Consider the following 16,301-nt stretch of genomic DNA (forward strand, 5'->3'; position numbering starts at 1 on the left):
TGCGCTTCTCAATTTTTACGTATTTCCTGAAAAACTTCCATAGTAGCATTTTTTTATTGGTAATAGTTTTATATTTTTTGGATTCCAGATAAAACTATATTCTAAACATTTGTTTTAAATTTTCTTTAACTTCTTTTAAGTTAATTTAATCTTTTTTCTTCTACATTAAATATAAACATTTTTTTTTTCAGTTTTAAATTCTGCCCCATTATTTTCTTTATATCTTCTACTAGGAGTAAATTTTTAAAAAATAAGATAATTTAAAATTAAATAAGAAATATCCTATCTTTTGCGTAGAGTTGTTTGTACAAATACTTAAAAGGTTCATTGCCAATAAGTTGATCTACTTGCTATTGTAAGCACCACACCCAAACAAAATAATTCAACCTGCGCTCTTCAAGGCTTCTTCCTGTTCTTTAGTTATGCGGTATTTGTACCGGTTGTGGCCAAAACTTGATTACGAATTTTATATAAAAAGCGAATTTAAACTTATTTCAACACATATACAGTTTTTCGTCTGATCGAAATAGGTATTTACGTAAACAAAATGAAGGTAAGCATTGCTTTATACCCAATTTGTTAATTTTTACATTTTGGTTTTTTATTCATGGTGGTTTTACATTTTAACTTTAAATCAATTTTTCTATTAATTTTTGTTTGCATTATAGTTTACATCTAGTTATGTAGACATTGGCATTATATTTCTATTATCCATTTTTTATTAGAGTTTCAATTTCTTTACTTGTTTCAAATGTTTGCTTATATATTAGTTGCATAATCCGGCTATACAATCATACGGATATTCTTTGATGTCTATTTATTGTTTGTTTTTTTATCTTTCTATCTCTTAATTGCACACTTCTAATTTATATCTTATTTCTTTCTTTTTCTTCTTACTGTTTTAGATAGGGATATAGGTATTCAGGTTAATTCTTGGTTTTAATTCGGAATTCTTGATTTTACAACTTATCGTATAATTATTTGCTTAGTCTTACACTTGGTATCCTTCCAGCTGGAGCTACTGCGATTTTTCAGTTTTGTTTCTCTGCTCTTAATCTAGCTATTTGTAAAATAGGGAATTCAGTCCACTTCTTTCATATCAATAATTCCGACAATTTTTCCTATGGACTTTGTTCTTTGTTTCTGTTGGCCATAAAAATTGGTCTCTAATCTTTTTATAAATGACTCCCAGTACTCTATCTTTGCTGGTCTTACAAATTTGTATGTTTCGTTTCTTAATATGTAATCTTAATATTTTGTATTCGTCTTATGAAAGATGGTTCTTAATTATCTATATTAGAAAAATTGCTATCTTCTCCTATTTTTTTTTATTTACATTTTTCATGAACTAAGGAGTATTTAATGTGAGCTTAATTTTTCCTGTTTACTGTTTTAATTCATGATGTATGGTGCTCTGCTTATTTTACGTTTCGTTTGTTTCGTTTATTTATTAAGACTAATCAACGCTCAACCGTTGCCCTCTCTCTCTCTGTTATCCCATTCTCCCCGATCTTCGGGGTCGTCCTCTTTTCCTCCTTCCTATGGGGCTCCATTTGGTTATTCTCTTTATCCATCTGCTGTCGCTAGTTCTTCTTACATGTCCATACCACTTTAATCTTTTTTGTTCTATATATGTTAGTATGTCTGTTTCTATTGATGTTCTTTGCTTTATTTCGTCATTACTTCTCCTATCCATTCTTGTTACTCTGTGTTTTTGTCTTCATATTTAGGTATCTATTCCACCATACTGAGTTAAGTAGTTGAATTGCTGTTCTTGTTTGTCCTAATCTTTGTTTAATTTTTTCCTCTGTTGTTGACTTTTTCGTGATTATAAACCCTAAGTATTTAAATTTGTCATTTCCTTTGATTGTTACCTTGTCGTAAATCTGTAGATCTTCTATGTCTTCTTCACTTCTAGATAGGTATTTTGTTTTCGCGAGGTTAATATCTAGGCCAGCCTTTGTATATTCTTCTTGTAGTTTCTTCATTATGTTACTGAGATTTTCTTGTTCTTGTGCAATCACTACTTGATCGTCTGCAAAGCTTAACGTATATAGGTATTCGTTACGTACCGGTACTCCTATGCCTTTGCATTTTCTTTTCCATGTAGTCAAGACTTTCTCTAAATATATTTTAAATAGAATTTAGAAGGAGCCCTTTTGTTGTGGTAAAGTCTCCTATGATTCTTGTTCCTATTTTAATGGACACTTAATATTCTTTATACAGAGCTTTTGTAGCTTCTATGAGTTCCGTCCGTATTTCTAATTTTTACATTGCCTCCCATATTTCTGACCTTGGTACAGAGTCATTCACCTTTCTCAGGTCCACAAATGCCAAATGTATATAGATTTTTTGCTTTTTCTTTTTCAACAGTTTTTCCAGTGTGTATATGTGGTCTATGCATGATATTCCTGCCGTGAAGCCTGCCTGATCCTCCCGGGTTTTGCCTTTTATCGCTTGCTCTATTTCTTCTCGCAGTATTTTCCCATATAATCTTCCTATTGATGATATTACGCTTATTCCTCTGTAGTTTTCCCATCGTTTTCTATCTCCTTTCTTAAATATAAATGTCATGTATGCCTCCGTCCATTCCTTTAAGAATTGACGGAGCTTTTCTCCATTTATGGCTTTCTGAAATATCCATTTTATCATCCGGTGTAATTTTTTTGAGCCGTACTTTATAAGCTCAGGTGAGATGCCTCCAGGTCCCGGTGCTTTCTTAGTTTTGATTGCTTTTATGGCCGTTCTCATTTCCCTATCTTTTATTTCTATTTCTTATTGGGATCAGCTATTACATTATTTTCTTCTTCACGTGCCATCTCCGCGACGGAGGTTGGCAATCATCATGGCTATTCTGATCTTAGATGCTGCTGCTCTGAATAGTTCAATTGATGTGCATCCGTACCATTCCCTCAAGTTACGCAACCATGAGATTCTTCTTCTTCCTACACTTCTCTTGCCCTGGATTTTCCCTTGTATAATCAATTAAAGTAGGTTGTATCTCTCGTTACGCAAAACATGCCCCAGGTATTGCAGCTTTCGTGTCTTGATGGTTTTTAAACTTATCGTAAATATAATAAAATATTAGTATAGAATGTATATTCAGGATATATTTTACTCTGGAAGAATCTAGGATAGATCAAAATGTAGTAAAATAATTTAGAAACATAATAGCGGTTCATTTTCGTACATTTTTATTCTTTGAGTTTGATGACTTTTACGTTTATGACCATTCTTTTATGGTATTGAGAGTCGATAGTAGTGTTATAGACAGGGCCAATGTATTCTGTACTACGCAACTCTGTACAAGTTTGTTGATTAAGTTTTAGACACTATTAACGTCTATTTTAGATATATGAAAAATCTTCATTTTTTTTATGTAGACATGACTCTATCTGTTTTCCAATGTGCCTCCAGTAAGTTGTCGTTTCATAGATTCCGTCGTCTTCCTAGTGGGGAACTGTCACTTGCCGTCTTTACTACTCTATTTGTTGTCATTCGGCATATTATATGATCGTTTTATTTTACTCTTCTATTTCTTACCACGTCCTTGATGTTCTCAACCTTGCATCTACGTCGCAGATCTGTACTTCTAGCTCTGTCCCATATTGTTTTACCATTAATTTTTTATCTGTGCTGTTTCTAACATCCTTTTTCTTCTCTCCTTGTCTGGTCGAGTTTCTGCCGCGTATGTCATTATTGGTTTGATGACTGTTTTGTAAATTCAGCCTTTAATTTATTTCTCGATATTTTTATTTTTTTATCTTGATTAATTAAGACAACCTGCGGCTCTGTTTGCTTTATTCACTTGATCTTCCACTTCTGTTTTAAGCTTTCTGTAGCTAACATTTAAACTACATCACTTTTGCTTTTGCTTTAATTTTCTGCTTTTTCTCACCTGTTTTGTCAAATAATTATTCATTATGTTTCACAAAAATTCGTCGGTTCTAAGTAGATCTTTTAGTTTAGCAGGAAGCCTTACCATGAAAACTTTCCTTCTTTAATATTAGTTTATGGTAATAAGGTTTTTGTCGTAACACTCAAAAAGCAAGGGTAATGAAACGTTATTTTGATGTATTATACTTATACAAACATATTCTAACCATTTCCTGCATGAGGTTTATTGATAATTTTTATTTATAAACAAATTAATGCAAAAAATGTTACTTCTTGGAGTTTTTTTTTTCATTAAAAAACGTTTTTAATGGTTTATTGGTATAACCATCTTTTAGAACATGCAAAAAGCTTTAAAATGAGGATTTGCAAAAATTTAGATACGTATTTGTTGTTAAGATAAATGCAAAAAAAGATAAATGCAAACTTTTGAAAAAATTAATTAATTTATATCTCTTGTAAAAATTGTTCTAAGGTTTGCAAGCTAAGTTGAGTATTTTAGGGCTTAATATGTGGTAAAAATTTAAAAGCGATTTGTTAAATTGTTTAAATTTTATTTTCTTTGTTTATCCCAGAAAGTTGTTTTTTGTAATAATATAAATTAAAAAAGTGATTAGAAACATTTTTGGAGATTCGGATGAAAGAGTGACCCATCTTCGTTAAAAATGATAAAAAAAATTTTGATCATCGAAAAACAATTTTACAGAAATATTTTAATTTTATACTTATATACTACTTATAACTTATAAACAAATATAATAACTTTTTTGTTATTGTTTGTAAAATAATTACTTTTAGATCTTCAGAAAGCGTATATTTTTTTACCACTATGTGAAGAAAAAATTTTACCTAGATTTAATCTTTAAACTTATCTTATTAACCCGGTGTAACTCAAGCACGTCTCAAAGACGTCTAACAAACGTATTATCAAATTTCAAAGATGCTTTAGCTTTGCCACAAATAAAATAATTTATACTCAAGTCGTCAGGGACGAAAATGCCACTGAACTTCTAAAAATCAAAAGAACAAGCTGAATTTTGTCAATTAAAATCGCTTAGAGCTTTAGAATTCTCCTGAAGTGCAAATAGAACTAGAATTTTTTACTTAAACTCTAATAACTTATAATTAAAATGTCTTAAATTTCATCCCTTAATTGTTATAAACAAATAAGCTGTGAAATTATCAAAAAATTTGGCTAACTTTGGCCCTAATTGACCTAGGTAATTTTCTTTTCTTTATGTAATCGTAAAAATATATACGCTTTCTGAATATCTAAAAATAATTATTTTACGAACAATAACAAAAAAGTTATTTTATATTTAATTTGTTTATAAGTAAAAATTTAGGATATTTTTGAAAAATTATTTTTCGACAATAAATATTTGTTTTCTCGAAATTTTTTTTATTATTTTTAAAGAAGATTATTTTTACTCACTTTATTATTTTAAAACCAAAAAATTGTTCTATTTGCATTTTTTTCTGACTTTGTTATTGCAACAAAAACTTTCTAGGATAAACAAATAGAATAAAATTTAAAATTTTAAATTTTATTTTAAGTTTTTTATCACATATTACGCTTTAAAAAACCCAACTTTGAGGAAAATTTCAAAGCCTTAGTAGAACAGTTTTTGCAAGAGGTATACATAAATTAATTTTTTCGAAATTTTGCTTGTTATTTTGCGTTTATCTTAACAATAAATCCATATATAAATTTTTGTAAATTGGCGTTTTAAAGCTTTTTGCATGTTCTAAAAGATGGTTATGCCAATAAGCCTTAAGTTTAAGTTTTTAATGATATAATAAAAACGCTAAAAAAGTCCACTTTTTACAATAATTTGTTTATAAATAAATACTATCAACAAATCTTACTCAGGAAATGGTTATAATCTGTTTCTATAAGCATTATACATTAAAAAAACCTTTCAGTATCCTGGCTTGTTGATTGTGACGAACAGGGTATATTTTTGCCTTATTTCCCTGGACTACATAGCTTATTAAAGGCAATTATGTTGGAAGGGATTACTGAGCTATTTAATTTACCCATTTGTCCCTTTAGTAATTAAAATAAAAAGCTAAAAAAGGATTTTAGTGTTTAAAAGGTTTTTTTTTGGCCTTAGGTTCAAGACCTATTTAGCTAGACAGTTGGTTGAAAACGTAAAAACAATTAACTCCAACACTTCCTTTAAATTCATGACAATTTCCTAACCTTCCTATAGAAAACACTATTGGGTGACTATACAAAAAGGATTGAACAGGAACACACGCTTCACGCTAAGGTGCCCTTCATAGCGACTTTTTTTTTACACAAACAATACAGGCAACGGTTAAAGGTAAATGACATAAAAGAAAAGACAATGGAAAATACAACCACTAACGTCCTACCATTTCGGATTCACACAACAATGAAAAACACAGTTTAGATTATCCGTTTGGTACGTTTGAAAAATTCCTATAAAATCGATCTAATAGTCGGATTTCGACTACCTAAATAGAGAATAAAAGCAACGTTCTGAGGCAGTATGATTTTTTGTTGGGAGATGGCTTGAAAAATTTTGTGGCTTCTTGATTATACCGACATTGAAACATCCAGTGGTTAAGGTCGTTATAATTGCCATTACATTCACATATATCAGTTTCGGAAAGTTTTATTTTAAATAGGTAAACGTTTACTGTAGCATGTCCAAAAAGACATCTAACGTACATAGTATAAATTTTCCGAGATATGGGGTTTCTGTTATTTGGGGGAGTAGATGGAAAAGTTGGATATATATTGCAGTACGTATTTTTGTTACAGTTAGTATCTTGTCAATCAATTTTCCAATTAAGTCTAAAATGTTTCTTCTTAGCGCATTTGGGCAACTCGTCGTATTCTATACCCAATTTTAGTGTTTAAAAGTTATTTTGTTTTAGGCTATCATTGTTGCCCTATTCGCTATCTTAGCCATGGCTTCAGCAGGTGTAGTACTTTCTCCAAGCCTCGGCTATTCTTACCAACCTTTAGCATATTCGGCACCATTAGTTGTACCATCTGCATATTCATATGTGGCTGCACCAGTAAGTTATGCTGCTGCACCAGCGATCCAGTCAGGGTAAGTTACACCTTCAACTTGTTAATATACTTTTCCAAAGTATTTTCCTACACATGTATAAAAGTGATTATATTTTGTATATTACTACTTACATTCTGAATACATGTACAGAGAATTATCCGAATTTATAAAATCTAAATGAGGAAAATGCTTACATTTGTAGTTGAAACTTGGGGGTAAATTATGTTAAACGAAACAACTTATAAAAAGAGCTGAACTAACATTCAAAAACCGGGCACGGGAACGTCGTTAGATAGACAAAATATTTCTTACCAGTTGGTTGTTTCATAAACAATGTTTCTTACCTGAAACAAAATATAAATTATTAAAATTATTATAAAAACTTGCATACAACGAAGTTCATTAGGAAGGCGATTTGAGTAGTTTACCAATTACTGCATAAATAAACAGTGTCGATATTTAGAGCCATTAGAAATCGCTCTCCAAAGTTTTGTTTAAAATATTCGTTACTTTTCTTCTGTTGTCTCCTGCCATGAATTCGCGGCTAGAATCTTTCTCATTACAGTTCTTTCAGTTAAACAGAAAAACGAAATTGAAAATGTAGTTATAACTCATTAAGAAATAAAATATTTTTAAAGGCAAATAGAGTAGTGGAAGGTAATAAGCAGATACAATATTATCAACAAAATAATAAAGGAAAAATACAAAATAAAAGATAAAAAAAATACTCTGCTGATACAGCTATAGTAAAATAAATTGTAATACATTCTGTGGAATTGTAGAACACAAAAACATCGTAGTCTTTGCTATCACAATGCCAAGACGTCTGCATACGTCTTGTCATTCTGGTAATTTAATTTTGAACATGAATTTGGTACAATTCATCCCATATTGTCTGAAAAACCAACACTCAGCTTGTGCTAGTTGTTTTGGCGGGGTAGGCAAACTTGAATTAAGGTAATAAAATAGAGTAAAATTACTTTTACCTTAAAGACCTTAAAGATTTTAGTCAGATGTGAGGAGAAAAGGAAAAGCTAGGATGGTAACTATTTCATATATTGCGAAATGTTACGTTTTGTGTTTACAAAACAACATAAGTCTATATCTGTGAAAGACAAAGCTGCTCTTAGAAGGAAATAATTTAAGTGGAGAATACCAATTAGCAAGAAATGGTATCTAAACAAAGTAAAAAGAGATACTACTACAAATAGTAACTTACATGTGAAGTAATAATTTTCAGTCAATAAAAGCAACTACTACTAAAGTTGAACAATTAAATGATCGTGAACATCAACGAATCACAGTAAAATGTAGCAAAAACTTTTGTATATGTACATAGATTTGTTAAATTGTAATTCTAATTTAAGTATATAATATCACAGAAGCGTGAAAATGCTACTGACATTTTTAAAATCATCAAAAGATCAAAATACACGTGACACATGTAAAACTTATTTTAAAATTGAACAAACCAATGAAGCAAAGACTGTTTTATTCAGTAATACAATTAGTTTAAGAATCATAGGAGACTTCACCACAACAAAAGGGCTCCTGCGGGGTTGTTCCACATCTCCAACCCTATTCAAAATATACTTAGAGGAAGCCTTGACTACATGGAAAAGAAAATTCGAAGGCATGGAAGTATCGGTACGGAACGAATACCTATATACGTTAAGCTTTGCAGACGATCAAGTTGTGATTGCACAAGACCAAGACGACCTCAGCTACATGATAAAGAAACTACAAGAAGAAATATACCAAGGCTGGCCTAGATATTAACCTCGCAAAAACAGAGTACCTATCTACAAGTGAAGAAGACATAGAAGATCTACAGATTGATGATAACGTAACAAGCAAAGGAAAGAATAAATTCAAATACTTGGGGTTTATAATCACGAAAAAGGCAACAACAGAGGAAGAAATTACACAAAGATTAGGACAAACAAGAACAGAAATTCTACAACTTAACTCAGTATGTTGGGATAGACACCTAATTATGAAAACAAAAACACAGATTTTTAAAACATTAGTGCGAAGTATTATGACATATGAGGCTGAAAATTGGATCATAAACAAGAAAAACAGCAGTAAGATAGTAGCAACAGAGATGGAATGCCTGCGAAGATGCTGCAGAGTAACAAAAATGGATAGGAGAAGTAATGATGAAATAAAGCAAAGAACATCAATAGAAACAGACATACTAACATATATAGAACAATAAAGACTAAAGTGGTATGGACATGTAAGAAGAACTAGCGACATCAGATGGATAAAGAGAATAAACAAATGGAGCCCCATAGGAAGGAGGAAAAGAGGACGACCCCGAAAATCCTGGAGGAAGAAAGTAGACGACGCCATGAGTAAGAGAGGCCGAAACGATGAAGAATAGGACAACAGAGAGAGATGGAAACGGTTGAGCGAGTAAAGGCAGTGAATACTGTAGAATCCCTGAATATATATATATATATATATATATATATATATATATATATATATATATATATATATATATATATATATATATACGATTAGTTTAACATTTACAAACAAAAAGTTGAAATTTTTAGGCATGTCATTTGTTGTTAAACTGCCAGCCATCATTGTTCCTATCCATCAGCTGGATGAAAGCCACACAGACCGGAACCAAGAATCAGCAGCTGGAAGAAAAGAGAGGAGCCATGAAATTTTGAATTTTAGAGAGTATCGAAAACATCGAAACTTCAATATGTGAAAATCTATATATTTCGTAACTACTATTGGCTAATATTAATGCAATTAATATTTTATGATTTAATTAAATTATGAAACCCTAGTGAATTTAAAGTAAGACAAAAAATGGACAGTAAAAATTAAGAGTTAATGATGATCAAAATCAATTAAGATGTTCTTGGTTGAACATGTTAAAGAATAAACACATTTTAAGGCTTATGTGTAACATTCATCTAATTAGTGACTATTACTACACAACAAAAATTAATTTTTATTAAGATGATCAAAAATCATTTTAGCTATTCCTGATTGAAGATGTTAAAGAATGTGACACATTACAAGAAATGTGTGTAACATTCATTTAATTAATGACTATTATTGTGCAATAATAACAACTGTGTTAAAATTTAAGTAGGTATATACTTAATTACAACTTAACACATCCGTGTACACATCTACGAAAGTTTTTACTACATTTTACTATATGATTACTTGATTTTTACGACCATTCAATTGTTAAACTGGTTTGCTTTTTATTGTTTATTATATATTATTATTTTATTAGAACTAAATTGGAAAAATTATGACTCCATATGTTAGTTACTATTTGTAATAAGCATTTCTTTTTACTTTGCTTGGAGATGCCATTTTTTACCAATTGGTATTCTTCAGCTATTTTTTTAAGAGCAGCTTTGTCTTTCACATATATGGACTGATGCTGGTTTGTGAACACAAAATTAAAAGTTTCCCCATAATATGGAATAGTTAATATCACAGGTTTTTTTCTCCTCACATCTGACTGATATCTTCAAGAGAGAGTTACAATGTGAAAGGAATTTCAGCCTATTTCATTGTTTTTCACTGCTTCTTAGGTACCATGAATGGTCCTATAAATAATGCAAAAGGTACCATTTGCCTATCTAAATCGGTTGTTATATGCCTTGCTCCTATTGTAGAACATCTATCCACAAGAACTAAGTAAGTAAGGGCATTGGAACTTATACCAGCCCAAAATATAACTGACCCTTCTTGATAAGTTATTTTGTCAGCAATATTGCATTGGGAAAATCCTTCTTCTTGTTTTCTCTAAAACCTGTATTTATCCCAAAACAAAACATTACTCCAGTCTGTGTAAATCCAACTATCGTGTTCCCTGGCGAAAGCAAGTCAAGCCATGCAGTTTTTACGGATATCTGTGAAAATAGGACTGGTTTTCTGGATATCAGATTCCCTTTATACAGTCTTCGACCTGTCCATCTACTTACGTTTACATTTTGGAATTCGTTTGGGTTATTTGCCAGCTCAATTGAAGTTAGATATTAATTTTTTAATCAAGAAGAAACCAAAAATGAATGCTGACTTGCGGATGTTGCTCTCCTACTACCTGATCCTGCCATTCTGGTGTGGTTATCATTTTTAATGAGCTGATGAATGACTCTTTGAACAGCACAAAGATTTGCACCTAGCACCCGGGTGGCACAATATTAGCTACGACTATCTTATATTAAAACCAAGGCTCTTGCAACATTCGGTGGTGTAAACGTCGTTTAACTACACTTGAATTCTAAACTCAAAACGTTTTAAAACCAAATTGGTCTGATTGTTAAAATCAGTACGATAACACATTAATTTCTTACCGCTTGTCAAACTTAACTTTTTGAAAAAACATAAATTCCTATTGTTTCTAGGAAATGAATACTCCTTTTATTTTCTTTGTCACTATTTTCATTGTTAGTATAAAACTGAGGAAGTTACACAAGTGATGTAAAATGTATGCTGTGCGGAAAACTTTAGACATAAATGGATCTAAAACGAAGGAAGGTTGTGGTGTATTTATCAAAAATACAAACCAATCATTAATATATAACATACCATCAGTTTGTAGCATTTATACTGCCAAGCTTTCTGCAATTATAAAAGGTGTTACCTGGTTAATATCCAATAATATACTCGAAGGAGTAATATTAACAGATTCCAGACCTGCATTAGTCTCTATAAAAAATACAGAATTTGAAGGAATGAAGTGTCCTATGTTATGTTGTTTAACAAACATGATTGCAACTTTAAATATAACATTTATTTGGGTTAAAGGCCATGTAGGTATACCAGGGAATGAAAAAGCTGATATTCTAGCTAAGGAATCAATGCAGAATGGAGTCTTTTGCAATATTTATACAGTAAGGGATATATTTATTTCAATAAAAAATAAAATAAGGCTGAAATGGGAACTGCAATGGGAGAATATTGTTGAAAACTCGCAAAATACATATTTCCAAATACACCCCACTTCACCACTCCCACCCCAATACATATTCAATTACTCGAATACCAAATTCTTCTCGGCAAGTGTATTTCGCTTAAAAACGAATCATGGTCGATTCCCGTAGCATTTATTTAAGCTTGGAATATTACCTCCATCATCCTGCAGTTGTGATATAGGATCTTACGGAGATCTTAACCATATTTCCTTTGGATGCAACTAATATTTAGAAAAACCTAATAAATTAATTCAAACTCTTATTGAAATGAAATATTTGCTTCCGTTAAGTCTATCACACATTTTCTAAACTGCTTATAAAGAAACCTTAAAATGGCTAATGAATTTTATTAAAGATGTAAAAGTAGAAATATAAATTAGTATAACTTTAGTCATTTATACATATATCTACAAAAAAGTAACAAACAAGAAAACAAGAAAAATATCTTTAAACATAGATAAAACAGTCTGTGGCTGATGGACTTGTTTCCGTCCCATATCTTTCACACATACATACACACCTACACATACACACAAGGTGAATAGTTTTATGGTCCATTTAAATTGATCGCCTTCTAATTATTTTTTTATAAATCATTTTATTAAAAGCAAATTTAATTTTCCTTCTGCATTACTTTAATTTATAACACTTCCGGTTATTTCTGGTTAATTTATACAATACATTCTTTATAGAGAAACAAACCAAAATTTTAAACTGCTTTATAAGTTTTGTATGCATAAACGTAGATTTACGTACATAATCAAAAGCTTTGATCTAACAAAAATTCTGATTTTAGTAAAACGATGAATTAAAATTTGATCTCGCAATTAACCATTCCTATGGAAACAGCCATTTCCATAAAAAATATATTTTACCTCTTCGTTTTGCAAATATTATCATACTCAATACTCGAATATTGATTTGTTCAAAATTATTTCATAAAATTGAAAATATAAGTATTAAAAGGTTTGCAGTTTATCGGATAACGTCATTCAAGTGTCGACCTATCAAAATGCTTCATGATTTGTAGAATTGATAAATACAATTGATACATTTTTAACCATTAGGTAGTGATACATTTTATGAACTGCGTAATGTATATTCAGTGTTTTTTAGAAATATTCCGGTCCACTGGTAATTAAATTAATATTAAATATCCTATAGATAGATTACGAGCCGAATATGGAAATCAAATAAACAATAAAACTTTATATATATATCATTGAGTGATAAGTGTGAAACAGCAAATTGCAAATTTTTGTTGAAAGCTTTTCTAAGTTTAGGAAATATACTTATGCTATAATTTCACTATTTGGGAGAGTGATTCATCGTTTGAAGGCGCAGAAATGCGGAAAGACGTATGAAAATCCAGTAACGTACACTCACTTTTATTTTAACGTTAATTATATTTTATTTTTCAATTATTAATGTTCGAAATAGGCCACAATATATTTATTTACAAGTTTTTACTGACGTTTCGATCTCTATATCCAAAGACCGCTTTCAAAGATATAAATGATAGTTATATTTATTTTATTCGTTTATTATTATATATTTTTATAATCTTATATTATTTATTTTCTTTTTTTTTTCTATCTTTGAAAACGGAATAGAGATCGAAACGTCAGTGTATTAAACATGTAAATAGATATATTGTGGCTTATTTCCAACCTTCTCCCTAAAAATACAGAACGCCACAAACAAAAAGCTATAGAAAAATAAATATATCTGTCATTTGTATGTTTGAAAACGGTCTCTTTACAGAGATCGAAACGTCCGTAAATTAAACATTTGAATAAATATATTGTGGCTTACTCCCAACATTATTTCTAAAAATACAGAACGACAAGCAAAAAGCCATAGAAAATAAATATTACTATCATTTGTATAATTGAAAACGGTGTCTGGATATAGAGATCGAAACGTCAGCAAATAAACATATGAATAAATATTTTGTGGCTCATTTCCTACATTCCCCTAAATATACAGAATGCCACAAACAAAAAGCTATAAAAAACAAGTAATTTTGCAAAAAGCTTACTGAAACCACCTGGCTGTCGCGGAAGTTACGCTAAAACGTCTTTTGACGTGACCCGTCCTTAAAAAGTTACACAATGAAAGTTTTTTAAAACAAATTTCACAGTTTCCACACCACCCCAGTGGTATGTCTTGTGGCGCGTTACTTTTTTTAAATGGATGTTCGCCAAGAGCCATATTGTCCTATTAAATAAAATGAACAAAACACTTAAACAGTATAAAACAAAACAAAATAAAATCCTATAAAACAAAATAAAATTCTATAAAAACAAAATAAAAATAATGTTTGAAATTTACTATAAAACGACAAACTATAACATTCGTATTATCAATAACACGTTTTATCAATAACACAAACTTATCGCATAAAATATATTCACAAAATGCAACATATGCACTACCCTCAGAAACGCCAATGTAAATGAACGATTGTTGATGGGCACTTGCTCGGCAAAAACTAGTTTTACGGCTTTCTGTGGGTCGGAATTGAAACGGAGTTCCGTCGCTAATTCCAAAGTTGCCAAACGATTGAAAAAAAATGTTTTAAAATATTGATATTTATTTTATAAACTTAAATATGTAACGAAACGGAACATATAAATAAAATTTATTTAATTACAATTTTGTGCTTAATTTTTACTATTGAAAAAATCATGTTTTTTGGTATTTTTATGACGGTAATAATCGCTGCGTGGAAGAATACAGGTTTTGTATGACCATAATTACTACTTGTGAACAAGAATTGGCTACACTGTACAACAACGTATGGTCATTTTCTATAGAGAAGCACAAATAAATATACTACTTATATATTGTGTAATTTCTTATGAGAAAACGCAAATTGCAATTGAGAAAACGGGTAGTTTGTGTGTACATTTAAATTTAAGGATATTCAGCGTTTAAACGATGAATCACTCTCCCAAATAGTGAAATTATAGCATAGTATGGTTTTTTGTATATGTACTACCGATTTCTCTGCTATATGCACGATGTCACGAAAATGTCGCATTGTCGAAGTTTATTCCTAATTTTTAGGGTAATTATTGTAATATTATTATTTTCGATACGAATAAACTTTAACTTTACCTTTTTACTAGAAAAATTTGTTTATTAGTTTGTTTTAAGGGGGCCAATAATACATGTACTATGTATATGTGTTATTAATCGTTATTTTTCTTTTTTTACAATCTGTTTTATGTTTTAGTTATGTAGCTGCTACGCGTGGCTCCATCCACACAGCTCCTCTACCAGAAGGCCCTTTTGCTTTTAGTCACCACATTAATACAGCTCCAGCTCCAGGAACCGCTTAAGATACATTCTTAATGTAAAGTAAATAAAAATAATAAATTAAATTTTAAATGTTTCATATTAATAATTTACACTTCCTTCCTCCAGTCGTCAGAGACAAAATACCACTCAACCTCTAAAAATCTTACAAACAAGCTGAATCTTGCTGAGAATATCAATTTCGAGACTCCAAAAAAGAAAAAAAATTATCATTCGTACCCTTGGCTGCCTTCTAATGCCTGGGGAGGTGGGGACGAAATTGATTTACCAAAAATCTGTACGCCGGAGAAAAACATGATACAAACAAAAAATGTAGCTTAGAAAATTTTGAACAAAAACGTTTTTTAGCAATTTTTGTGTAAACTGAAAATGAACTGTTCTCTTAGAAGCAATGCTTGAAGCCAACGGCAGTTTTGAATGTCAATTACGCGAGCGAAATCAATTTTTTTAAATAAAATTTGTATCAACTTGACGGAAAAAATTCGATACCTTTTGATTAGAAGGTCTTATCGACAAAAATCAAAACGCGTTTTAAAGGTGAAGAGAATAGCAATTATGCAATTGAATCGATTATTGTTGAAAGGAGGCAAGCGACATTTTACAAGTTTAGAGAAAAAATCAAAAAAATATTCTAAGCTAGACTAACTTATTTTTGATTATTTGTTTTTAAGTAAACCTAATCAAATATTGATAAGCACTTAGCCCATTTCAACAACTTACAGAAAAATAAAACTTTTTTTTCAAGAAATAATGTTTATTTAGCAAAAACTCAATAAAAATGGAACTTATTTCCGTTTATTTTGTAGTTGGCCAGTTAACAAAATCGTTATAAAATGGTTGGTGGTTTTCTGGAATATATTTTAACACCCGTTTAATATGATTTATTTTGGTTTGTTTGTGTTTTGTTTGTGTTTTAAAAAGTGTTTTGTAATGTGAAAAACATTAAAAGGGCTGTTAATATAGGAGAAAGTACTAAGATAACCAGGTTTAGAGGCATCATGCTTAGAGTGGTAAAACGAAACCAAAAATTTTGTTGTTGATTTTTTGGTATGCCTCTTTTGCTTGT

At 30.4% G+C, this 16,301-nt stretch overlaps 1 protein-coding gene across 1 annotated transcript; it reads left to right on the plus strand.

Moving 5' to 3' along the window:
* The first annotated feature begins 437 nt into the window (after positions 1-437).
* On the plus strand, positions 438-15,311 carry LOC140440602 (uncharacterized). Its single transcript, XM_072530975.1, has 3 exons — positions 438-553; positions 6,805-6,983; positions 15,153-15,311. Exons 1-3 carry the CDS (start codon positions 548-550, stop codon positions 15,256-15,258), a joined length of 291 nt encoding a protein of 96 aa, XP_072387076.1. The 5' UTR covers positions 438-547; the 3' UTR covers positions 15,259-15,311.
* Positions 15,312-16,301: the final 990 nt, after the last annotated feature.

This window comes from Diabrotica undecimpunctata, chromosome 5, assembly GCF_040954645.1.
Source record: "Diabrotica undecimpunctata isolate CICGRU chromosome 5, icDiaUnde3, whole genome shotgun sequence".
Lineage (NCBI taxonomy): Eukaryota > Metazoa > Arthropoda > Insecta > Coleoptera > Chrysomelidae > Diabrotica > Diabrotica undecimpunctata.